We start from the raw sequence: 26,056 nt of genomic DNA, 5'->3' as shown, positions 1-26,056 counted from the left end.
TACATCCCAGATACACTCCTCTCAGCTCCAGCAGTTTATGGCATTTGGTCTTCGTAAATCAGAAGCAGCATTTTGCCAATAAATGTGGCATCTTTATTTCTTACATCCCTAACAGAGATCTTCTGCACGTTATTCCTTAAAAGATGCTTAAGTTCCTGCCAAAACACTACCACCAGAGTGTGTATGAAAAGTAGGCATTGTATATAGGAACAACATGAAGTACTGGTAGTCCAAACTGCTGCATGCTTCTCAAATGACCCAGTTAACAGACTCGTAACGCAGACAGCGTCATCTAGCTTCTTCTGGACATGTGTGTTCACAGCTTGTCTTTGACAATCACAAGCAGCTTCTGATACAGGTTACTGCTGTAATTGTCTAGCTGACACGGTAACAGTGCAAATGCTGATTCTATGATCCAGTGCCAGCCCAGCAAATCAGGCTCTGGCCTGTAACTTCCTGAATTCACACATAACCTCACACACAATTTCTGTGTGGGTGACACAGAACAGTGTTTTCACATAGTCCCTCAACCTGCTTAAGCAAAGTTGCTGTGACTTTGTTCCAATTTATACCACTCAGTGGGTGAAAAAGTTGGGAGCTAGAAGAACAAACAATGTTCAATTTTTCTTACTTTCAAACAGTAATACCCTATGATGCAGAAGAATGAGATGACTGTGTGTAGGATGGCCAAAATCCGCAGCGTGGGCTCCATGTAGCCACTGCTTTCTTCCAGGACATAATGCACTGCAATGACCCTCTGGTTGTCACTTTCCAGGCTGTTCAACTTGGTACTTTCACCAGCAGATACCACAGGAACTTCCTTTTCTTCTGTCACAGCAGAGGTGGAGACCTGTTTAAATCACTTAATTTTAACATTGCAGCTGTATTCCTTTGACAGGAGCTTGTACGCTACGATAACCTACGTAGTATAACTGAAAACAATGATACCTAGCACAATATAATTCTGATGAACAGATTTTTTGCATAAAAATATCCACAGAGAACACCTTGCAGAGACCCCTTCATCTTGTTATACCAATCTGTGATAGTGTGCATTTTCTTTTTTTTTTTTTTTCCCCACTCTCTGTCCATGGTAGCAATTTTGGGCCATGCTGAATTTTATCAGCTCAAATTCAAGAAGGGGCATAGCCCTCTTAGAAGAAACCCAGTCAACTCCTGACATTCCCACATGTAGTCTTTATCAGCAGTGCTCTGCCAGAAACTGATTGAAGTCTGAAGACTCTAGAGTTCTATTAATGATACCAAAAGTCTTGACAAAGAAATCAGTCTTAGGCAGCTTAAGACGATGTGACTTCTTGCTGTGCACACCCTCTCAGGGGAGCATAACGGCACAAGAAAACATCTCAGCTGACATGCATTTGTTTAAGTTGCCAGTGAAGGCTGGGCTTGGCTAGGTCACGGTCCTGTGAAATGGAGCATCTGAGGCATGGGTACACCTTACAGTCTGCTGCCTCTGTTGCAGCACAGAACTTTGTAAATAGCTGTTTGTGTACTGGAGGTCTATTATTACTTCACACAAACACTTCAGCTCTCACCATGTTAGATTTCTGAAGTGGCAGTGTGAAGCAGGTATTTAATCTGTTAGGCTAAGCAGTTTTACCATAGTATACTGTCTACAAAACCTGAATGTTTTTCAGTGTACAACTTGAAAAGTAGTATTTGGACAAGTTTACCTTATAGAAAAGCAGGATGAAGTTGATGGCAAAAGCAACAAACAACGCCAACATCCTCATGTTGTAAAAGTTTCGTGCAAAATAATTCTGAAAATAGAAACAGAACATAAATATACTTTGTTTAATAACGATACCACAATCATTATTACGTTGTTGCATGGCGTTTTTTCGTTTGTTCCCCCTATGGAGCTTTTTAATAGAATTAGAAAAAAGAAAAAATCAAATATTTTGAGTTATGTACTGTACAAATTCTCTCCTACTCCGCACGTGCAGTATTGGATAAAGGACCTTTTGTTTCACTCCATGCAGAAAGTGATGAAGGATTTCTAATTGCCTCTTACATCTTTTTCATTACCATCTCAATACACTTAGAGACAACACAGAGATATCATCACAATGTAATAGTAATACAGAAATCTCCCTGTATTTCAATATTCTTGCATATGGCAAATTGTTACTTTTAGCAAGAAACAAAGATGCCTGCATATAAGTTTATTTTAAATCTTTTTCTATTCCAAAATCAATTGCGTTTTTACCAATCAGCAAAAACTTCATCTGTGACCTAAGTACCATGAGTAGCAAGCTTCTCTCACATTATGATGCTATCAACAGGATTGCAGAAATGTACCTTTTCCCTTCCTGACAGTTCACAAACCTTTCTAGCACACATTTTGAATGTTTAACTCTCACATGGGAATTCCTCCATTTTTCAGCCCTAACCGTAGATGACTATTAGTGAATTAGTAAATTAGACTATTAGAAGAAAAATTAAATTATATTCACATGACTTACAACATTAGCCTAAAAAATGAATCTTAGTTCAAAAGCAAAACTTAAACACCTAAATTCCTTATTAAGATTGTGACTACAGTTTTGTAGTTTTGCTCTGTTACTCATTTTAGAAGTAGGCTGTCCCTACACAATTGTATCTACTAGATATACAGCAAAAGTGTATTTCTTTTTGCTTTCCATTTCATGCTAGCTTCACAGAATGTGTGTGGAATCTCCTACCTAATAAGAGCATGGATTTTAAATAGTTCTACAGCAAACTCAGGGATATCATATTTTACTGAGACACTCTCAGATACAGTTATACTATTTTAATTAGTCTTTTTTTCCACAGGTTTTGAGAAGTTTCTCAAATAATAACTTGCTATTTCACAGGAAGATCTGTAACATCTTTTCTTAGGAGTTCTAGGCTAAATATTGTATCTTAATAAATTATTTTTATAGGAGAGCTTGTAATTTCCCAAAGTTCTCTCTCAGGGAAAGACAAATCCTACAGGCTCACAAGCTGCTGTGAAAATTCGGGACATCTTATTCACATAAAGATGCATGGCTGTTTTCCAGTTATGGACAGGCATCTCTGAAGGTCTGGCTTCTGGACAACAATTGTCTTCCTAAGACTTAATATCTTGTCTACTGTTATTTGTGTGTTTCTTTTCTCTAACATTCCAGTTAAACTTTTGCTTTTATGTCCTTTTTACGGATAATGGTGGATAGAAAAGTGAAGTTCATCAGATGCAAATTTGTCTTTACATTGGTAGAATAATATGGTGGTACGCAACCCTGCCAACAGCTAAACACATAGTCTAGAGAACAGCTTACAAGAAGCTTCTGTTGGTAGGCAATGATTTTCTTCCAGAAAGCTGATTCCTGAACTTCTGGTTCTCCATATCTGTGAGTATGAAGTTGTCTTAATTTCTGTTTCCCTTTGTCTTCCTTGGCTTTCTCTTCTTTTTCTCCATCCTCTCCTCTTAGGACACAAATGAAGCCAAAATCATACATCAGGTTAATAAAATTGATAAACAAAAAATTAAAACCACACCCTGAAAGAGGCCATTGCATCTTTTCATGTGGCTCAAGTAGTCATGACTCATGCAGTTCACACACATGAATAATAAGGAGACATATCCCTCTTCAGCCCAAAGTGCTGGCAAGGGGGACAGTCTGGTTAAGCCTACAGATAATTAAACTTACTGGTTTGGCACCTTGAAGTGAGGTTGCTAACTGGTAGAGGCAGGTAATCAAGAATCTGACAACCTTATTACCTGAGGGTCTGCTTCATAACCATGCAGCTAATACCTGCACTCACAAATGTCTGTCAGCTGACAGCTCTATGTCTGTATGAGTGCCTATATGTCTAAGTGCTCCCCTCCAACCTCATGCACTTTAACTATCTGGTTCCCACAAAGGCTGCAGAAAACTTTGGTGGTTCTTGCATTTACAAGCCAAACCTCAAGTTCCACATTCTGCATTTCTGCCCACCTGAGGAATTCATAAGTACCCACTCCAGCAGGAGACAGGAATAAGAGAGCTTGACGGCATTTGATGCGTGATTACCACCATGCCGCCCGATTGCAGAAAGTCATAGTTAGTGGGTTGCCTTCTCCAAACACGTGATCTAAGGAACTGTGAATTATCTTAGAAGTTAATTTGACTTGACAGCATGATAGATGAAAGGATCACAGAAGTCCATTTGAAGCCAAACCAGAGTGAGAGGCAACTTATAAGTGACATTATTAATTTCTCTGTACCTATCTACAAACAGAATAACTGATGTCCTAAGCTGCTTCTCTTACTGGAATACACTCAACAAACTTTCACTTGAAAGTTCACTTGAAAGCTTGTCTTATGTTAGCAGTGGCTTCAGGGCAGCTAATAGTGCCAGGCACTGCTCTCCTCACAGAGAATACAGGTATCACTGCAACTCACACAGTCAAGTGGACCAATCAACACCGAGGTGACCTTCAAAAGTCAGCAAGACTCTCCTTCACTAAGTTATACTGGCTGAGTTAGAAATTTGCTGTACTGATTAGGAAGAAGAGTTTTTGTTACTGGCAAGTGTTTGTCATCCCAGGAGAGAAATAAGGATAGAGCTTGAAACTAAGGGACCTACTTAGAATTTTGACAGTGACATATCAGCTACAGAAACTGTACACGTATCAGAATTGTACATGTATCAGTAACCATAAAACACAGGGATGGAGTGCCATACTTTTTACCGGTTAAAACCAAGCACTATGTTTTGCTTTCCACTATTTTTATTCTGAGCTAATCTCATTAACATTAGATTTTAACATATCCTAAAAAAGATTAAAATGATCATTTATGAAATGCTAACACTTGTTCTTCATAAAGATGTAAAAGAGTACTCAGTAATTCATTAAAATTATATTGGAATATTAAGGTTTTGCAAAATCCAAATAACTCAAAACAGGTGATAGCAAATGGGAGGGGCAAAACAGATTCAGTCTCTACCACTGATGGATAATAAGTCTCTGGAACCCAGGTGCCCTTACAATTTTTCCAAGAGATTTTCTTCTAGCTTTCAGACTTGCTGAGAAAAACTTAATCAATCAAACACATTCAAAAAGAAACTAAATCGACATTACAAAGGATGCTGCTGGAAGAGGGAAATCAATAAAATCTCCGAGTGATGATATTTACATGGCATTTCCTTGCAAATGTGCATGCATGTGGAGGATGGTTAAAAAATATCCTAATTGTGGAACATGAATGGACACAAAATTAAAGGCAAAGTAGTAAGTACAACTCAAGCTGTTTTTTCAGTGAAACAAACCACATTTTGTAGGATCAGAGGTCAAAGTAATACATACTCTGCTTTTTCAGGTTCAGATTTTGTTTCCTCCTTCTCTTCCTTTTCATCTTCTTTCACCTGCTCCTACAGAAAGTCAGATTAAAAAAAGTGTCTAAACACTGTTATACAGTACAGAGTTCATTGAAAGGACACACAGAGTGCAGAATGTTAGGCTTTTTTTTTTTTTAAAAAACAATTGAAACCCTGAGAGAAGTTCATCCTTCAATTTACATTCATGAAGAGACAATTTAACACTGAACTAAAAATAAAAGTAGACCAAAACACCATGTACTTAAAGAAGGCTGTGGGAATTCAAGTTTATGATGTCAGATAGGGTAAACCAGTAATTACATATGATTCTTTAAAAAACGTGTCACAAAACCCAGAAAAACAAAGATGCAAGTCTTGTTTCAAGACTATACTTAACATATGAATAAGAGAAAGATATAGCAGAAATAAAAGATAGTTACCTGGATTTTTTCCTGCACCTCAGGCATTGGAGCTAAGGATGGAGTGCTCAGTAAATCACTCAAACCAGCATTTGGATTGTGAGGGATCAATTTATACTGTCCACCTTCTCGTTTCAAATCCAAACCAAATATATCTGAGAGTAGATCACTCTCATCTGATAAAGTTCTCAGATCTGTCAAGTCTTCTGTAGGCAATGCAGCTTCTGTTGGCTTCCTCTCCCCCTCTTCTCCTTCCCCACGCACCTCATCCTGAGTGGGATCTGGCATATTAGCTAATAGTTCAGCCACTTTGATTTTCTTTGCTCCTTCTACTAGGCTTCCCCCAAGCAGCAAACTGCATATGATACGAAAGAAGCCCCGGACAACACTACAAGCAAAATGTAGTAAGCCCATCAAAATGCTCCAATAGGAAGAAAACAAAGCCATGACCATGTCCTTCATGGTCATTTTCTTCACTTTTTTCATCTGTTTCTTTAGGCTCTTCATGCTGAGCATTTTCATGAGAGTCATTAAATTATACTTGAGAGCTACTAATGCTGACTTCATGGTCACAAGAGAGAAGAAACCCATTCTAGGATCCTGTTCCTCAGGCTTATCTTTCTCATTCTCCTCTTTATTTGCTGACCTTTCATTCAGGTCTGACTCAGAGATCTGAGCAGCCAGTTGCATTTCAAAGATGGTATCCTCACAGAAATTAACAAAAAGCTCCATCTTTTCTTTCTCCCCTCCTTCATTTACAACATCAAATATAAATTGTCTCTTTGACTCTTTTACCTGAGGTTTCTCCCACTGCGTCCGACTTGACTCACTTATTTCAAAATAAACTCGTTCAATGCGTTTTGCACTGCCCATGATTTCTATGCGTCCAAGGAAAGGCTGAAAGTAATTCAGCACACTCTCTGACAGTTCAAGAAAAGTTTGCAAGCGGGTGTCATGGGGCATGTGTTCTGACAGGTTGGTCAGGAGAACAGCAACATTGAAACCAATGTCTTTGGCAGGTTCATGGAATCGTTTCACAAACTCCTCATAGTCCAGAGTCTCATTCTCATCTGTTTCAGCACATGACAGCAGAAACTCAGTTTCAGACTGAGTGTAATGCTTATGGCTTTCCATTGCCTTGTGAAAATCCCTCTTTGAAATTATCCCTTTACCATCAGGGTCATATTCTTTGAATGCATCAGAGGAAGTCAAATCCTTCAATTTTAAGAACATATCAAAAAACTTCAGAATCATCTCCACATTGTTGGACGATTCCACAAGCATATCGACCATCTGCTTGCCAATAGTTCCATTCACAACATTACCTAGATGTGATGACATGAAGTTAGAGATACTGATGGCAGCAAATGTTTAGGCAAAGCAAAGTGTATAATAATGACTAGTGAAATAATCAAACAGTAAGAATGATAGACTATTGGCTAACACACTCACATGAGAAAGCTAGCTGTACAATCAGAATTCTTTTACTAATAACACTACTCTAAGACTTGGAAAAAACATAAGTAACTAAGTATTTGCCATTAAAGAAAGGAAGAACTAACAAGCCCTACAGAGAGACATCTGTTACATTTAATATAGTACTAAACATGAAGCAGCATACTATGAATTTTACTATAGTGCAACATAGACAGAACTAGTGTCACATCAGTTAGGATGAGTAGCTCAGTGAGTTACTCATGAAGCACAGCCTACAATACTAAGAATGTACTTTGCTTCTCAGCGACCTTCTATAAGCAAAGCAGTAGCAACGTATGCTACACTGCAATCTGTGCAGCATTTACTGCCCTCCCCAGTTCTCTCAAGAAAACAAATGTGACAGGATACATGTAGGAAGCAAAAAGGAAAAACAGATCTTTGGATCATCTATGTGTATGTCCGGTTACTCCTGTATTGGAAGCACTCATACAATACCATAAAGGAGCTAAAGAAATAGCAGTATTTCTTGACAATGGTCACATTCTCTGGGGAATCATAATTTCAGGTACTAGCTATAAAGGATCTTGAACCTAATCACCAGACAAATTGAAGCCGTTTCTTTATGGCTAAGATCACTACCAAAATAAAAGCAATATAGTAAACAAGTTAATAATGACTGATAAATGGCCCAGTTCCTAGAATTCAGGATTCCAACTTCAATAGTGAAAAAACTTTTCACCTAAGCCAAAAGAGAAGCCATGTTCATGGAAACAAAGTAAAACCTCTGCCAGAGCTGGATTTTATACAGTTCTGACATTCAGAATTAATATAAACTATATCAACTACACTATATAAATGTCCCATTCACTTTAAGACCTAACACCTCTTTTCACAATTGAGACATGAAAATTAAAAACCAAAGGAAAATGGAGCATTATTACTCACATGAAGAAAATCACAAAGGTAAAAACTTTGCTAGAACAACTGTGAAAGAGGATTTCAAATTAAATTTTGACTACCTTCCAGCATAGACAGCAACATGACAACCATATCCTTCTGAAGATCCATTAATTCCTTCAGTAATTCAATTTGACTGGAATCCTAAATAATGAACACAATATATATAATAAGATATCTATTGACTTACTTGACATTTATATATGTATGTGCATGCATATTTCACCCTGTAAGAAGGAGACTTAGAAATTAAGAAGCTAGTAGTGTCAAAGCTGGTAATACAGTGAAAATAACATTTAATTGCTTGATTCCTTACAGTACCTTTACAGGATCAAACATTTACACAATCATCTGTTTAGAAGACAGTAATTTAATAAAGACAAAAGTGAAAACTGAAGGTGATGAAAAAATTTAAAGCAGGAACTGGGCATGTCAAGCTCAAAGATGATGCCTCTGTAGTGCCTCATGTCAGCTAAAATATTGTCACTGTTGGTGTAATCAAGTTTGCACCTATGAAGACTTGTAAAAACAACAATGGCAGTAGCACACAGAGCTCAAAGTGTAACACGATTCAAAGTGAGTGATTCCATTATAGGCCACTGAAATATTTGGGGGGAGAAAGAAAAGTAGAAATAACATTTTTTAAAAGTTCTATTAGTATACCTTTAAATAGACATGATATTGATTCTTTTAGCCATCTTTTATCTCATTAGACTTATCGAGTTTACTATTTCACTTGCCAATGATTTCAACTGGGAGTCTATCTGGATAGATTGATTTCTTCCTTAGTGATACATTGTTGCACCATGCTGTTGATAAGGCATACCCAAGTATTGCTGGACTTCAGCGGTTAGTACAACAAACTCAAGGTACTTTATGGCAACTTGGATCTTGGATTGAAAACAGCACAAGTTGGAAACAATAAAGATTTCTAATTGATTCGTCTTGTAAGTTTTCATTATAAGTCTTCTTACTTCAAAAGTTGCTTGCAATCTGGCTGATCTTTGTTCATTTAGATTGAAAATTTTACTTTCATTTTCTGCCTTACAGAGATTTCTTAAGAAGTATTACCAATATCACCTTGTTGCTTCCTAGTACAAGACTAGAGAAGGAAAATGAAAAAAAAAACAAAACAAACACCCCCCCCCCCCCCAACCAAACAAAACAGTGATTTAGTTTTGTTCATATTTAAATCTTGTTTGAAATAGTCTCCAAAAGTGCTCTGGAAACTCCTGATTTAAAACAAAAAACAAATACTTAGCCTAGGCCGGCCCCTCTTACAGAGAAAAGCCATATGGCAACTCCTTATAAATCCATTTAGCCACTTTCTACACCTTTGAAAACAGGTATTTCAATAGGATCTGAAAAGCTTATTAACACATTCTTGCAATAAATATAAATGAGTGAAAGAGCCCACGTCTATTCTGGTCTTTCCCAAGGCTCTGCTGGCCCCCTAAAGGAGCTCCCAAAACCCAAGAGCTTGAGCTCCACACAAGAGAAAGACACCATCACTATTTATCATACATCTGGAGTAGACTGTGTTTCTGTCATCCCACAGAACAGCATGAGTAATTCCACACACTACAATGGATCTCGCCGTGCAAAGCTTCTTGGCTCTTTCTGAAGTGGCAGGATGAGTACCATTATTGTCTAGATGCAGTAATTAAAAGATGCTATGAAGCAACTCCAGGCACAGCTGAGACTATAAACTTGTCATTACTGTAAAAACAAATCTTGCCAATTGCCACATCATATTTCTCAATCAACACATAGCTACCATGTGTTTCACTCACTGTCAGTAACTACTTAGATACTGCTTTCCACGTTGCTTTAGTGGTACAGGAAGAAAGCACAACAGCCACCAGTGTGGTTCTACCCAAACATTGACTATTTTTTCAATTCCTAAAATAACAAAGAGGTTCCAAAACCAGGACAGTATCTACAGGCATTGATAAATACACTTCAGTAGAAATTCAATGCATCACTCTTGAAAAACAGGTTTCATTGTGATGCCATTTGCTGGAAGGCGACCTCTACTTAGCCATAAAGAATGAGAAGCACACCTGTAGCACAAAGTCTACAAATCTAAGCAATCAGCCTACTTTCAGCCATAAAGTCCCAAGGGCACGGAGGAAAATCATTTGAACAATACTGCTTTAATTTTTGCAAAGAATACTTACATGGATACATTTGGAGCCAAATAGTAAAATCTAAAAACCTCAGAGCCTTCAGAGCTGTATTCCTTAACAACAACTAAAACCTTTGCAAGCTTATGACACTCTTCTCTGAGAGCATCAAATTATGTGAAAAATTTAGAATTACTACATTCAATTAAGATGTGTAATTCTTTTAAAAAAGTAAGAAGTTGAAAAATGCACTGCTTAAGGATAGGATTCTTCTCACCTAATTTTAACACTCTAAAGAGCTGTCTATGCCAGTCCCCTACACTATTTCTATAGTTTATGAGTACTCACATCCAAAAGCAATTCACCCATTCTAAGGTCTGATTACTCTCTTTCTCTACTAAGAGTAGAAAAGGCTTAGATGTGTTGAACTGGGGTTCAGTAATGATGAACTAGGGTTCGGTGCAGGACTCATCAATGAAGACGGGTCCTGCATAAAAGGCTCATGCAAAATTGCAGAAAACACTGTGACAGAACTTTGGTATGAAAGACAGGAACTGATTAGTTCTTTCTGAATATTGGTGATTTGCTTCATTTGCAGCTTGATCTAATGAGCTTTGTGCCTGTGGCCAGTAATGCAATTACAAGCCTGCTACTCACACCCACCACAATTTTGTAATTTACTCCCTCAATTCTACTGTATTCTATCATCTCTGCCTCTTATTTTTCCTCATATTTCCCCTAGTAACTGTTGTTATTAATGATGTGAACATATTAACAAGTCTGTTTATCTTTTACCAAAAAGTTAGTAACTTAAAAAGGAAAAGTAAAACAAAAAGATACCTGAGACAGCTTCATCTGCATGTGGGCAAACACATGAAGAAAACCAACTACAGCATCCCATAGCCTGCTGTGTGCCAGACTTTGCTGATTCCCAGTACATGGCCCCTATTGTTCAAACCACAAAAAGAGAAAGAAAAGCAGAGTTTATTTGCAAGAAACTCAACAAAACCAGGAAGGACGATATACAGGCAGTGCACAGCTTGGGGCTGTCCTTTAGAAACTGCTATGAAAAATTAAACATATATAGAATTATCTATTTAATAACACCACTGACTGTAAGCAATGCCTATTCCTAATAACCATTCTGTCTGTTTTAGCCAAGTCCCAATTTACTAATTCAGAACCACTAAAAGTGTATCTGCTTGCAACTTTAAACTGCAAATGCTAAAGGGGTACAAATCTTCAAGCTGATTCTTCCCTATGTAATTCTTTAAATCAGGAATAACTTTATAGAAGGTTAGTGCAAAATTGGCATAAGGGATTAGAGAATCAGACTCCTAACTACTTTTTCCCAGCATATTCTAGCTGTTGTAGAACACAGTGCTAAAGAATATTCTTCCAAAAATTCCAAATTCTGAAAAGCAGGAATACAAAATCTTTTGAAGCCTCAAAGGAAAACAAATAAAATCTTTACCAGCTAACAATGCTACTTGTGATTTACCAAATATGTATACACTAAATACATGTATGCACATGTATATTAGCTGCCTCTACTCATATTTATTCAGTCCTACTCCATCACATCTCATCCTCATGAACTATAAAATACTACTTTCGTAATAATGATTTTCATTTCAATGAACACAATATAAGAGACACCTAACAGTCTAGTGAGATTCTCTCTAACCTGCTTATTATGTGCAGAAACAACCTGCAATATTGTTGACTGATTTACATGAGGAATCGATTAACTAAATTCCACTGGATTCCTAACATATCATGGAAGAACTGCTATATTGTTATTTTGACAGAATTGATCCCAATCTCATTTATTGCAGAGTCCACCTCAAGTACATCTCTAGAATTCTCTACTGACTTCAGTATTTCAAACACAGCACTGATGCCTTAAACAGCCTTAATCCTGACAGAAAATACAATCTAGTATTCTGTTGACTAAATAGCAACTATGTTTTGCATTGACCTTAGCTTCTCAATGGATTAAAAGTGAAGACATGAAAGTGGATAATGTTGCTGCAGTCTAGGCCAAATTAAAACAAAACAAACCAAAACACCTCTACTATCTTGCACACAACCAAAGGACAATTACTTACTAACTATAAATTTGACTAAATTGGTAAGATTCCAAAAGAGTAGTGACAGCTGTATATGTATTTCAAAACTTCACTTCCTATTTAAATAAATGCACTAATATAATGTTGAAGCATAAATGCATCTATATTATATTTCCATCTATGTTATATCTAGCTATATTACATCTTCACACCAAAAGTATGATTCAGTTTCTTTCAAATTCAGAAAATTCCAATGAAACTAATTTACCTGGATATACTCTGTAAGAGTATTGAAAACTTGTTTTGCAACCTGGATAGCTTTGGAAAAATTTCGTTGTCCTTGCTCATCAATAACATCCTTCCCAGAGTAATACCAATAGAAATCACTAATGGATTCCTAAAAAACAGTTGTGAGAAACACAAAGATGATGTAATCAAACTGTCTCTAACCAGTTATTCGTCAAGATAAGAAAAATAACATTAGATAGCATTCTAGTTCTGAAAAGTATTTTGTTTATAAAGGTTTTAAATGACCCCCCAACGATTCTCAAGTATTACTTCAAGAATTGTAGTTTCATCTCAATGGAATCAATAGGAAAACAAATAAACTGAAACAAATAATTAAAAAAGCCCACAGCAAACCTCAAAATAATAATAAAAAAATAGATCTGTTGGTATCTGCTCTTAGAAGTACAACCGCCTGCATTCTGAAAAGGAGTTCTCGGTATTACTACCATGCCACATGCTGTTCATCAAACAATCTCTCTTTATACTGTGTGCTTGACACCTAGTCAATAGTGGGAGCAAATGTTGCTTTGTGTGCATGATCCCTCTTTCCGTCTTCCCCAAAGGTGAGCTTATTAAGTTTCAACAAAGTAAGGAGGGAATGAAAATCATTGTAATGTCCCTTCAAATTCTACAGAATTCATAAGGATAAAAAGCAATGCTGATAACAGCAGCAACTTAAAACCCACCAATTTTGAAAGCCTGGAATTCTCAGACCCAACAAATAAATGGCTAAAGGGAAAACTTAACTAGATAAATTAAAAAACCACAACAAAATATATTATCATGCACAGTGATTTTCAGAAAGATAAGAACAATAGGTTAGTGTGATTAACATTTATCACAAAATATATTTTCATGTCTTTCACGTGCTCCAATGTGGAAACAAATCAGACTTTTTTTCATTACTTTCTACTGGGTTGTGACAATGTAATGTTTTCATATTTAAAGATTAGGGAGATAATTCAAATTAGAGGGTTGAAGGGTTTTTAATCTAGCCTTCTGCTTTTGTTTCTTCTTTTTGCCTTTTTTTCCTCCCTTCTTAGAAAATGATGCACTGTTCTTATGCTTCACTTTATGTCATCCCATGACTATCCATACAGCAGCCTAGTGTTCAGACTAAATCAGAACATGGATGAAAAAGCAGCTGGCTGAAGCTTAACTTGAACAATACAAAACACTTTTCAGTCACAGAGTAGGCTCAGTCAACAACTGGCTAATGGTATTCACTGATACACTTAGCATGTCTCTAGCTTCTGCGTGCTCTGTGGTTAACAGACTCCACTGCATTCTTGCATATAATGGCTGAAATCAGTATTTCACACTTCTGTCACCTTTAACTCTCACAGTACAAAATAACTCTTAAAGGACTGTAACTGGTAGAGAATTATAGCCTCTGTCATCAATATGGGCTACTGTGACAAGAATAAATATAAATGTCATGACAAATAAATGTGCTCCTCTAATAAAACTGAACGTTTTGTGATAAGGATGAAGTTTGATTTTGCTGTAAACAGAACTTTTGTGGCAGCAAACCATGTATTGCTGAAGGAAATTCCAGAAAAATTAAGAAATTCGGAGTCTCCACATACAAACTTCTGCCTTATGATCAAAATAAATGAAACAAATGTTTTAAAAATGCTAAACATTGTATTTGTATAGATGCAAGTCATTATTGTCATCTACTTAATTAGTATATAAGTTAACCTACCTGAACTCTTAATAAGTAATCCACAGTGGAAATGATAATATTAACAGTTGTGTTGTTACCAGTCTGAGTTCTCAGGTAATTCTGAAAATCTAAAAATTCAAATAAAATTTGAATTTAAATTTATTTAAGTGTTAAAGACTTAGAAAACTACTCCTGTACATTAGTTCTGATTTAACATAATCTAGGAAGGTATAGCTAAAAAGAATGGATTTTTTTAACTCTCTTTTTTTTTTTTCAACAAACTGTTTTAAGAGTTTCAGCATTTTATTGCAGAGATCACGTACCAGTGAACTTCTGAAGCCAGAAGCTTGATTATCTGTTTCATCTGTAGAACTTTAACTTGGTTGTACTGTCACCTCATTTATGACTAATTTTATATCTCTAGAACTCCATCAATATCAACATAATTACACCTAGTATATATTTTGTTAAGCAAAAGCAAAATTAAATTACATAATTATACAATTCCTGATTACAAAGTCATAAATATGTCCAACAGCTAAAAAAATTATATTTTTCTCCTTCTTTTTCTTCCCTAATGATGACACAGAGAACTGTACTTAATAATAAACATACGCTTAATATCGTGTATTTATTTAATTTGTTTTTGTATTTTTAAAATACATGCTACTTCTTCAAGAAAGGTATTAATAGAATCATAAAATCATTTAGGTTGGAAAAGACCTTTAAGATCATCAAGTCCGACCATTAACCTAATACTACCAAGTCCACCCATAAACCAATTAAGGGTAGGGTAGTAATTAATTTCATGTTCCCGGGCTTGGTGGCTGGATTATTTTTTAATGAAAGTAAAAACTAGGAATCATTAAGGTTGGAAAGGATCTCTAAGATCATCAGTCCAACCATCAACCCAACACCACTATGCCTACTAAACCATGTCCCAAAGTGCCACGTCTACACATTTCTTGAACACTTCCAGGGATGGTGACTCCACCACCTCTCTGGGCAGCCTGTTCCAATGCTTGACCACTCTTTCCATGAAGAAATTTCTCCTAATTTCCAGTCTAAACCTCCCCTGGTGCAGCTTGAGCCCATTTCCTCTCATCCTATTGCTAGTTACTTGGGAGAAGAGACCAACACTCACCTCACTACAACCTCCTTTCAGGTAGTTGTAGAGAGCGATAAGGTCTCTCCTCACCGTCCTCTTCTCTAGGCTAAACAACCCCAGTTCCCTCAGCTGCTCCTCATAAGGCCTGTGCTCCAGACCCTTCACCAGCTTTGTTGCCCTTCTCTGGACATGCTCCAGCAACTCAATGTCTTTCTTGTATTGAGGGGCCCAAAACTGGACACAGTATTCCAGGTGCAGCCTCACCAGCACCGAGTACAGGGGCATGATCGCTTCCCTAGTCCTGCTGGCCACAATATTCCTGATACAAGCCAGGATGCGCTCAGCCTTCTTGGCCACCTGGGCACACTGCTGGCTCATGTTCAGCTGGCTGTTGACCAGCACCCCCAGGTCCTTTTCTTCCAGGCAGCTTTCCAGCCACTCTTCCCCAAGTCTATAGCGTAGCATGGGGTTGTTGTGACCGTAGTGCAGGACCCGGCACTTGGCCTTGTTAAACCTCATACAGTTGGCCTCGGCCCATCGGTCCAGCCTGTCCAGGTCCCTCTGCAGGGCCATCCTACCCTCCAGCAGATCAACGCTCCCGCCCAACTTGGTGTAATCTGCAAACTTACTGAGGGTGCACTCAATCCCCTCATCCAGACCGTTGATAAAGATATTAAACAAGACTGTGTATGTTGTTGTAATTTCACATATAATTCTAATGGATGTTAGTGCCAAATAGCACACACCAGAAAGCATACAAATGCCAAACAACAAATATACCTTCCTGTTATATTTTCCCTCTGAATCTTCACTGACTAGAAGTTATAAATCGCGTACATTTTCCTATATAAATTTACCTTTCCTGGTAGGTCAAGATCCAAAACTCATCATTTTGGAAACCATTATCTTTTCTGCAAAGTTAAAGCTGATTAAAAAAAAACTGGCAATTTAATTCCGCATCAATATTTTCCTTTCATGTACAGTCTAGCAGCTACTCCACCTTTCATAATATTTTATGAAGGCTGACAAACCTTCAGCAATGAAGAGGTTTCATCTTTAGTTACCATCACCTTGGCTTAGCTGACTGGCAGCCTGCCCACAAACCTGAATTATGTCCTTCACAAAGCAATTGAAGGAAGCGGAAGAGGTCACAGGTGAACTCATCATCCTGCATCACCTTTTCTCCTGTAGAAAGGCCAGATGGAAGCAGATTATGACAGGCTGCCAAGTAACACCCCACATCCCCTGAAGAAAATGTTCATATTTAATTTTAAGAGAGACGGGGAGAGGAAATTTATAACTACCAATCTATCTGAAGCACATTGATTTGTGCTTGGCAGATAGTTATCTGGTTAAAAAAAATGAAATTATGCAACTTAACTTTTGATTTATAAATATGGCAGCATGAGCTTGGCAACATTTTACAAATAATCCATGATATACAGTGGTTTGACTTTCCTGGGCATGAATGCTGCATTACATACAAAGGTTAGGATTGGATTAATTTGGTTCCCATTCATCACAAAACAAGGTACTTAAGGAGATTTAATCAAACAGTAATGAAAATCATTCCTCAAATAAACTGTTAGATTTTAAAATACTCCAAAATAACCCATGAAATTTGCAGATGTGTGTATTCTCAAGAATCATTTAGGCTGAAATATTTGAGGATTTAGTCTGCTGCTGACACAAAATGGACATTGGGCATGTCTCCCTTGACAAAACAGAGCAATAAACTTATGATGAGCTAGGATAAATGCCAACATGCTTTACTGACTTAGGCCCTTCAGTGCATTTTTTGGTATATAGCTCATATCCAAATGTATAAAACTTCAAATTATTTTCTTGATTCTTCACAGGAAAGACTATAACGAAAAAGCCCTCACTTAGCACACTGTTATTTCAGTTACATCAATACATACTGTTAACTTTGCACACTTACATGTGAAGAGGAGAAACAACCATTCACCCAGGAAAACAATCGCAACTGAAGAAAATGTAGAACAGCTAATAAAATAACACAGGAGGACAAGAACATAGGTGTTCAAAACAATAAAGGCCACCTATTGAAAGTAAGGAAATTCCCATTTAGGACTTTGCAAAAGTATTTGGAATGTGTATGGCAACAAAAATGGAAGCCATGAAAACTTCTACTTTTTAAGAACATCCATCATTTGAATATGTGGCCAAGTGCTATTTGTAGACAACAAAAGGAAAGGAGATAAAAATATAAGCAAACTGCAAAAGAATTTGGAAGATTTTTTTTTTTAATGGGGAGATATTTTAGGCTTTTATCTGAACCTCAAAATCCCATGTCTACAAAGACAATATTTTTAGTGCTTGAATGGAAGGAAACCAGGAGAGTGAGTAAATGACTTAAAATTTAAAAGAAAAAAAAAAGCTTTTTTCAAAAGGTTATAGACAATAATAATTACATTAACAATTACTGACATATTGTTATATTGGTGGATAACTCTAACTATAATGTCTACATCTATAATTTATTATGTTAGAATAATTACATTATTACAGCTGAATTGTATACAGTATTTAGTACAATTTGGAATATATATAAACATGAACATGATCAGAAGTTTAACTTCACATAAAGTCATGAGTGATTACAAGTTCAAGCTAATGGACTTATCAATCCACAGCTTGTGAATTTTAAAGTGAGAAGCTTCAGTACAATGGTAGGATTAGGAAGCAAAAGCATTTTGAAAACTAATATGAGTATTTAAAAAGTACAGAATTTCACTCTTTCCTGTGCTGTCAAGACATAATGTTTGGTATTAAGAGCACGTATCACCAAAGTATATGCCAACACAGTTTCCTGTAACATAGGGAAAGATAAAATGCTCCTCCTCCTAATTCTAAACATGTACTTAAGTTAGTGGCAAACAACATGCAATTCTTTCTCCAAGAATGAGCCAAATACTATAAATGACATTCCACGACATTTTTTTCCATCCCAGATATAAATACCAGATATATAGTTTTTCAGTCACGGAAGACTGGAAGCCCTTTCAGCTAATTAAACAATGAAAAATAAATTACTGTTTCTGTCAGTGCTGATAAATGTAAACATACAATTGCATCAAGCAATTGTCCGAGAAGGCAAAACCAAGAGGTACCTGTGCACTTAAAAGCACATTATTCAACATTACATGCAGGTTCAGCCCTGCAAGACACTTTCATACTTTGCTGGCCAAAGGCCAGAGTATAGAATATCCTGCAGGATTAGTCACTTTCTTTTAATTTAACTGAACTCCTGTCACGCTTAAAGTTACACTTGGAGTCACATGCTTTGTTGATCTAGATGAATATTTATATTTTGCAAAAATAAGCATTACAGAAAGCCAAATATTTGGTGGAGCCTGTACCTTCACACACACAATGTGTGTAGCTTGACTGATGAGATGGCAATGATTTTAAAAAGTCATTCACAAGGAAAATTGCTGATGTATTATGGTTGGAAAAAAACAAGCCCATAAAGGACCCAACCATGTACTTCTTGCATATCAAGATATCACTGAATCAAAGCCATTGGTATGAATAAGACTACAGGGTAAGTTGCAGTTTAATATCTTCCCACCTCTATTTTTCTTGCCCTCTTATCAAGGAAGATTTTTCAGAACAAGAAAGAAAACAACTGTCAAGCTAAAATGATTATACAGATTAATTTATGAGGTAATCTTCTGGTTTTTAGTACACCCATTGGAATTTAGGAATTTTTATAAAAGAAATTCCACTTTTAATACTGGAAGGGTTTAGAAGGGTCTTTTAATTAGCACCACTGTAAAGAAATCACAAAATGAATACAAGTTATTGCAAAATTCTGCAAAATCAGAAGGTGTTTAGGTACATCATTTCACATAAGCTGAAAGGCCCATTCCTTTTGGAAATATTTTTACATATTTCAAAATGAAGCAAAAAACCCCTGTTTCAAACAGCTTGGCCACACTAAGATTTAAAATAATCCTGGTTTTCAATTTCTATAGCTGATCAAAATCTGACTAAAACCAGTGTTAGCATTGACAGGAATTTTAATTTCCAGATGTTATTTACTGACTGCAAGAGGTGTCTCACTGGCAACTACAGCACTGAAGTGCTGATCCATTTCTTTCCATAAAATCTAAGAGAACAACCTTTGCTGTGCTGCACACAAATTCATGCCAGTACACACAAAGATTTGCATAGATAATGTACTTACAAACATACACACCGCATATAGTATGACTTCGGTTGTCATGAAACCATGTTTTTTAATACCTGTTGATATGATCTATATTCTGGCATATATTTGCTTAGATGTTAAAATGCTGCCATTGCTCATGCTATATGTAAATGATATGGCTACACACATGAAGGCTTTAAGCCTGTAGTTTTTGCAAAACTGATAGCTTGTGTTTGTGATATATAGGAACAGAGGTATCATGTGTAGGAAATGAAAATAAGATTGAATGAAAAATGAAGTACATGGGTTTTTTCCTTGAAAGTACATGTGTCCAAGTTTAATAATTCTCTCTTTTTTTTTTTAAATCCTTAATGGAAAAAGTCTGACTCCTATTACTACTCAGAAACATTGGTCTGATGCTACATATTACAGAAATATATGAATACTTTCAGCTTTCAAAAAGGAACAGGCCTCCTTTTTGATGGCTGTTAAGCAAGAGCAAAGCTCTTCCATGATAAACCAAGTGGATTTATTCTTATCACAAGACCCGGGCAACACTGGGTTGGATTGTGAGGGCTGCATGCCTTTGACTTCTCAATAATGTGGCTCAAGTAAGAAAAGCACTTGTTTTCTCACCAAGTGACGCATAACAATTTCTCTGAACTGAAGCTACTTAAGTTCCCTTTTAAATGCAAACACTGATGTAAATACAGTGATACAAAGGTGGAAAACACCCCTTCAATGTAGGCTACAGTGGATTGCAGAATTTAAACATCCACTTTAAGTGTGACTAGGTTGGTGAAGGACAAAAGCATATTTATTGATTTCACATCATTAATGGCTGAAAATAGCCCTGATGTGTACCCTCATGTCCTGGTTTGGCTGGGATAGAGTTAATTTTCTTCCTAGCAGCAGGCATAGTGCTGTGGTTTGGATTTAGGATGAGAATAATGTTGATAACACACTGATGTTTTAGTTGTTGCTAAGTACTGCTTACTCTCTCAAGGGCTTTTCAGCTTCCCATGCTCTGCCAGGTGCACAAGAAGCTGGGAGGGGGCACAGCCAGGATAGTTGATCCAAACTGACCAAAGGGCTATTCCATACCATATGACGTCATGCTCAGTAAATAAGCTGCAGGGAGTTGGCCGGGGAGCAGCGATCGCTGCTCGGGAACTGTCTGTGTATCGGCCAGTGGGTGGTGAGCAATTGCATTGTGCATCACTTGCTTTGTGTATTATTATTATTATTATTATTTTCCCTTCCTTTTCTGTCCTATTAAACTGTCTTTATCTCAACCCATGAATTTTACTTTTTTTTTTTATTCTCTCCCCAATCTCACTGGGGAGGGGGAGAGCAAGCGAGCTGCTCTGTGGAGTTTAGGTACCTGCCAGGTTAAACCACAACACCTCGTTATAACTATTTATTATATGGCACGTGTACCACTCTCAGTCAGTTTAACAAAGTCCTTCAAGTCCTACTACCAGATCAAATTTAATTCTAAAATTCTATTTTATTAAAATAAGCCTCTGAGAACTTGTGGAGAAACAAAATAATGCCATGGTACAATATTAAAAGATTAAAAGTAAAAATAGAACTTTCCTGACAAAAAGGAAAAAGAAAAGTAAAACAATCTAGGTATAAACTTAACATCTAAAATTTTTTACTTCATATGATAAGTAAAACAAGTCTCTCCAAAGGAGAAAAACATTGCACTTTCAAGATTTTTGTGACTCACAGTGAAATAGCATAGACTATGAGCGTTAAATGAAACATGAAAAACCATTGCAAGATAATAAGCATTTCTACATGTCTTTGGTTTTGAACCCCCCTTTTTTTCAAAAGGAAACAGAACAATCAAAACAAAATACATACAGAAGAAACAACATTGAGTACATCACAAAAACAAGTAAGAAACACATTTGCTAAAGAACTATCAATGTTGTTACCAGTGGGGGTTCCAGGGTTTGGAAGGGGAAGGTAGTACCAGTCAGAGGAATATCAGGACAAGGAGCTTACGATGTGGACAGCACAAAGAAACAGTTGGAATAGAGCAATAAATCTCACATCCATGATTGACTCAGTACAGGGCTTTCTACCTATTGCCAAGGTTGACATGGGACCAGAAACAAGCACTGCCCTTGAGGAAAAGTTGACTTTATTCCCATAAATGTCAACAGCAGCTTTCCTTTCACTTTGGCAAGAATAGTTTCAGGTTTATAGGTTGCAAACTCAATGACAATTTCTCATCAATATGCTTCTGCATCAGATTCCAATGACATGAGAAACAGGCTACAGTGCACATTTTACATCCCATCATTCCCTTGGGAATCAATAAAATGATCTTTAGTTGAGGAGTGATTAATTACTTATAAAGAAAGTATCTCCCCTGAAAAAAGGAATGGGAGAAAACATTTCCACATCTTTGGTACTTCCTTTGTAATAGATGGCTATTCATAGGATTGCAAACAGATGTATGATCTCAGGCATCCTATAAAATCTAGGGTACTTCAAAAAGTTCACTACAGGAGTTTCCCCACAGACACACTGGCTGGGCTTTCATAATGCTGTCAGGTATTAATACCAGTACCTGTACAGCTCTTATGTAAACTACTTTTCAATTAATTGAAAAAGGTGTGCTTCATAATATAAAAAATTATTATTTGAAGGTAGCATAATATCAATAATGTAACCCTGAAAAGGAAAAGTACAGGCTTTGCTTTGCTCTGTTTTCTTGAATTTTCAATAGCCGGATATTTATACTTAAAAAAAGGTGCTGTTAGCAAATATTATCCCTTTGTGCCAAGAAATCTTTGACATAGCATGATTACCGTATCTGGTCATTGTTGCTGCTCAGTAACAAAGAAAAATAAAACCATGATCCTAAGTGTAGAATTTTGTTAATCTGCCAAATAAAAAATTTCCACTGAGAAAACAAATAAAAATCCAGATCATCCCCCTCCCCAACATTTGGCTAATGAAAAGACATCTGCTGTGTTTGAGCTTATTATTTCTGCTGAACGGTATACACATTTTGTATTTTAAATTCTCATTTCTCATGGCAACAGGAACTTCTCATGGCAACTGCTCCTACAAAGCTCTTCCTTTACTTGAAGTAAGGAACCTTTGAAGTATAGGAACCTTAACACATCAAGCAGCTTTCAGAGCAAGGAAGAACCACCTGTAAACATTATTGATTCCTCTAGATTAGTGATGCACCACCTCTTTCCTGTATCAACTCCTGACTGCATTAAATAAACCTAGCCAGTGGCAAGTCCTCTCCTTACTAACCACCCTCAAATCCTCACTGGATCCACCACTGATTTCCTGTGCTTGCACAAATCAATGCAGCGATAAAGCCACATTCAATACACAACATAAATACTACAGGAGGACTATAGCACAAGGCTTTGTGCATGTATAGGTATACTTTTTATTTTTTTTTTTTTTTTTAACATTCATCCACTGCAAATACTGGGCTCACTAAAATGAAAAGAAATAAAAAAGAACAGAAAAAAAAAGTTTAAGAAAGCTTACTGCTCTTACATCTAGTGTGCCAGTTACTGTGCAAATCCTGAGAAAGGGTGAAAGAACAAAGTGGGGAGAGCTGACACAAAAACCAGGAATTTTGGAATACATAATTGTAATAATAATAGAAAAGAACCCACTAGTTGAACAGTCTTTACAGGAACAAAAAATCTAATGGTGTTCAGGAGCTGTACAGTGCTGACACAAAGCTAAGAGCAGGAAAAATAAAGAATAGGCAGTTGTTTTTAATAATTACCACGCTCATGAGTGATGACTGAGGAAGGGAGGACAGGACAATTAGTTCAAAGAAAAAGAAACAGGGAAAAAAGAAAAAAAAGTTGAGAACTTGTTTCTAGCAAATACAAAATATAGTTAGTATTGGTTTTGGCAAAATTAGTTCTGTACTTAAAGAGAAAGATCAAATAAACAGAAAATTAAAAAAATCCCTCAAATGAGGAAGCACAAAAATACTCTAACATAGGTAGAGTTAATTATGCAGCGTTTAAAGATTTATTTATATTTGCATGCAAAATCAGTCATTTCTAGAAATAGAGGCAGTGGTCAAAAGAAAAATGAGCCAATATCTTGACAGTCCATTTCAAAATCCAACATTATAAATAATAAATTTAATTATTTAGTAGTAGAAATGTTGTCCAAAAGAGCAAAACATTGTGCAGAATAATCTTCAGTAAAACATGAAAGTAAAGGCCAAAACCTTACATGCCAGATACCTACATCAGTGCTCAATCCACAGTCTTGTGACCAAATTTTATCCACATGGGTTCACTTTATTTTGTTTACTCATATAAGTCTAGCAGGATTTGATCTATAATTTGAACTGTGGGAGCACTTTTGGAGAAGCAGCATTTATGATCAGTCCTGAAGTCATTCAGTCAAATTTAACAGTTTGTGATTTTGATTTGAGACAAGCAGTTGAATATGCAACAAATATGCCACATAAAAGACCTACAGGCACAACAGCCAATGGGATATGCAGTGTTGCAAGTATGATTTATGAACCCTCAAATGCAATAATGATTATACAGTCAAACTTTTTTACCTTTTTTTTAAGATAAAAACATGTTAAAAGATTAGATCACTGTAGTAATTAAACACAAAAATGCACTGTAAAAAATACTGAACATAAGGGGAGGAAATGTGCTTTGGTAGCTCTATTAAGTCATATAAGAATGAACCTAATGTTTCCAGACAATCACAGCAAGGGAGTAGTAGAACTTACTGTCAGACAGAAGAAAGAAATTGACAGTGCACTGACAACACAGAGGGTAGAAAGCCAAATTGGTTCAAAATCAAAAGTAAAGCAAAATTTTGTAATATTTCCCCAAAGACAAACAGAAAAGAATTATTTAAAAAAAAAAAGCTTTCCCAGGAGACTTTGTTCCAAACAGCAGATACATTCCCTCGACCTCTAATTTTTAACTTAAGACTTAACTAAATTGTCTGGTTTTCATTCCAGCCAAGACAGTTTAAGAAATCAGGTGGGAACTCTTAATTTCATTTGATGCTGAAACTGGTTAGGGACATCTGAAATGTTTCACATGCATAAACACTGCTGTTTGTAACTCGAATCTGTTTTCAATTTTCATTTAATGTCTTCACTTCTTCAGAATGATGGGTAAGAGTCCTCTGAGACCATTCTGAAACTCAACACATGCTAGTGATTTACTATTGACAAGCATGGGCTTGGGTAGGCCAGTTAAATATAAACCACTCTTAGAAATCATATTTTAGCTTCAGCCTCTAGATATATATTTACAGGGTTCTTCCAAATTCAGCTTGCTTCTGCAAAATGTAAAAGAGAAAAGTTCACAGATCATTTCTGTTAAATTGACAGTACCTGATCCCTCCTCAGTCACCATGCCGAGGCCTTCTGCTTTGTTCTGACGTTCAAATGCATTTAAGTCAAGAACACTGCAAAAAGAAAAATTAAATTTTTCCTGTGATTAATTAAATATATGTAATATTTCATTTTGTGAAAGATAGAGAAGGATTTGTGATTTCATTTAAGTATATAATCATACTACTGTCAAGAAGATACATTTCAGTGGCTTAATATATGTCTGCTACAAGATTACAAAATTCAGCTCTACAGACTTAACCTGCTTTTGCCCTGCAAATGACATTAGAATTTAGCTCTTTATGATTGACCAAAAAAAGGGAATGTGTGTGTTTATGATATACATACTCATTTTAGGCGTTACAAAGAAGCCATATTATTGACTACTTTAATATTATAGCCCAGTTCATCCCAAGCAGCAAAGTCCATTAAAAAACTGTGTCATTATTAGTTCCACTCAGTGTTCCTCTCCCTCCATGTTCTGAAAAACTGAAGCTGCCAAAGGGGAATATGCTTTCAACTAACCAGATTTAAGGAACATATACTCTTACATATTTCCATTTGTGAATCTGCAAAGTTCTGCCTTTCATGGCATAGCATGTCAGCTAGGCATGGATACCTTTTGTTCATAAGCAAGAATGTTTATGAAAGTCAGATGAATGTAGATGAACTACAGCAGTAATTCTGCTGGCAAGAGATCTCACTGATTTCAAAATGAAACTTGGCCAAAGACAGTGTTAAGAAAAAAGGATATAACATGGTACCCTCGACATAACAGAAGACTGAACTGCTGGATCCAGGAAGCCCCTTTTAGTCCTGTGATTTATGTTCATTAATACATTATTTATTGATATGGTTTATTCTTAGAAATGATATATAAAACATTTAATTATATTTATATATATAAAATCAATATAATCTGTCAAGAAGCATGAATGAACAAAAAAAGTCACAGTACCTCCGCAGTTTATTAAAACACAATATTCCATTATTTTTTCTGCCTTCTAAAAAGTCCTATTAATATTTCTAACAAAGTTGGGGTTTCCCTAATTTTTTATGATTACTTAACATTGATCATTAACCTGGTCTCTGCAG

The 26,056-nt window shown here is 36.3% G+C and overlaps 1 protein-coding gene across 1 annotated transcript in view; it reads right to left on the bottom strand.

The window, feature by feature from the left end:
• The window catches only part of RYR2 (ryanodine receptor 2), a 456,789-nt gene that overhangs the window by 25,209 nt on the left and 405,524 nt on the right, over positions 1-26,056 (bottom strand). Inside the window, exons 85-96 of the mRNA XM_075706907.1 lie at positions 24,962-25,035; positions 23,360-23,377; positions 16,506-16,586; positions 14,333-14,421; positions 12,605-12,733; positions 11,105-11,209; positions 8,201-8,282; positions 5,766-7,069; positions 5,315-5,379; positions 3,303-3,450; positions 1,695-1,781; positions 632-850 (exon numbers count right to left, since the gene is read on the bottom strand). Of these exons, the coding sequence (XP_075563022.1) occupies positions 632-850; positions 1,695-1,781; positions 3,303-3,450; positions 5,315-5,379; positions 5,766-7,069; positions 8,201-8,282; positions 11,105-11,209; positions 12,605-12,733; positions 14,333-14,421; positions 16,506-16,586; positions 23,360-23,377; positions 24,962-25,035 (2,401 nt within the window). The remainder of the gene's footprint in view (positions 1-631; positions 851-1,694; positions 1,782-3,302; positions 3,451-5,314; positions 5,380-5,765; positions 7,070-8,200; positions 8,283-11,104; positions 11,210-12,604; positions 12,734-14,332; positions 14,422-16,505; positions 16,587-23,359; positions 23,378-24,961; positions 25,036-26,056) is intronic.

The sequence above is a fragment of the Pelecanus crispus genome, chromosome 3 (genome assembly GCF_030463565.1).
Source record: "Pelecanus crispus isolate bPelCri1 chromosome 3, bPelCri1.pri, whole genome shotgun sequence".
Taxonomy (NCBI): domain Eukaryota; kingdom Metazoa; phylum Chordata; class Aves; order Pelecaniformes; family Pelecanidae; genus Pelecanus; species Pelecanus crispus.
Note: the sequence above shows the minus strand (reverse complement) of the source record. Positions and strands in the feature narration are given on the sequence as shown.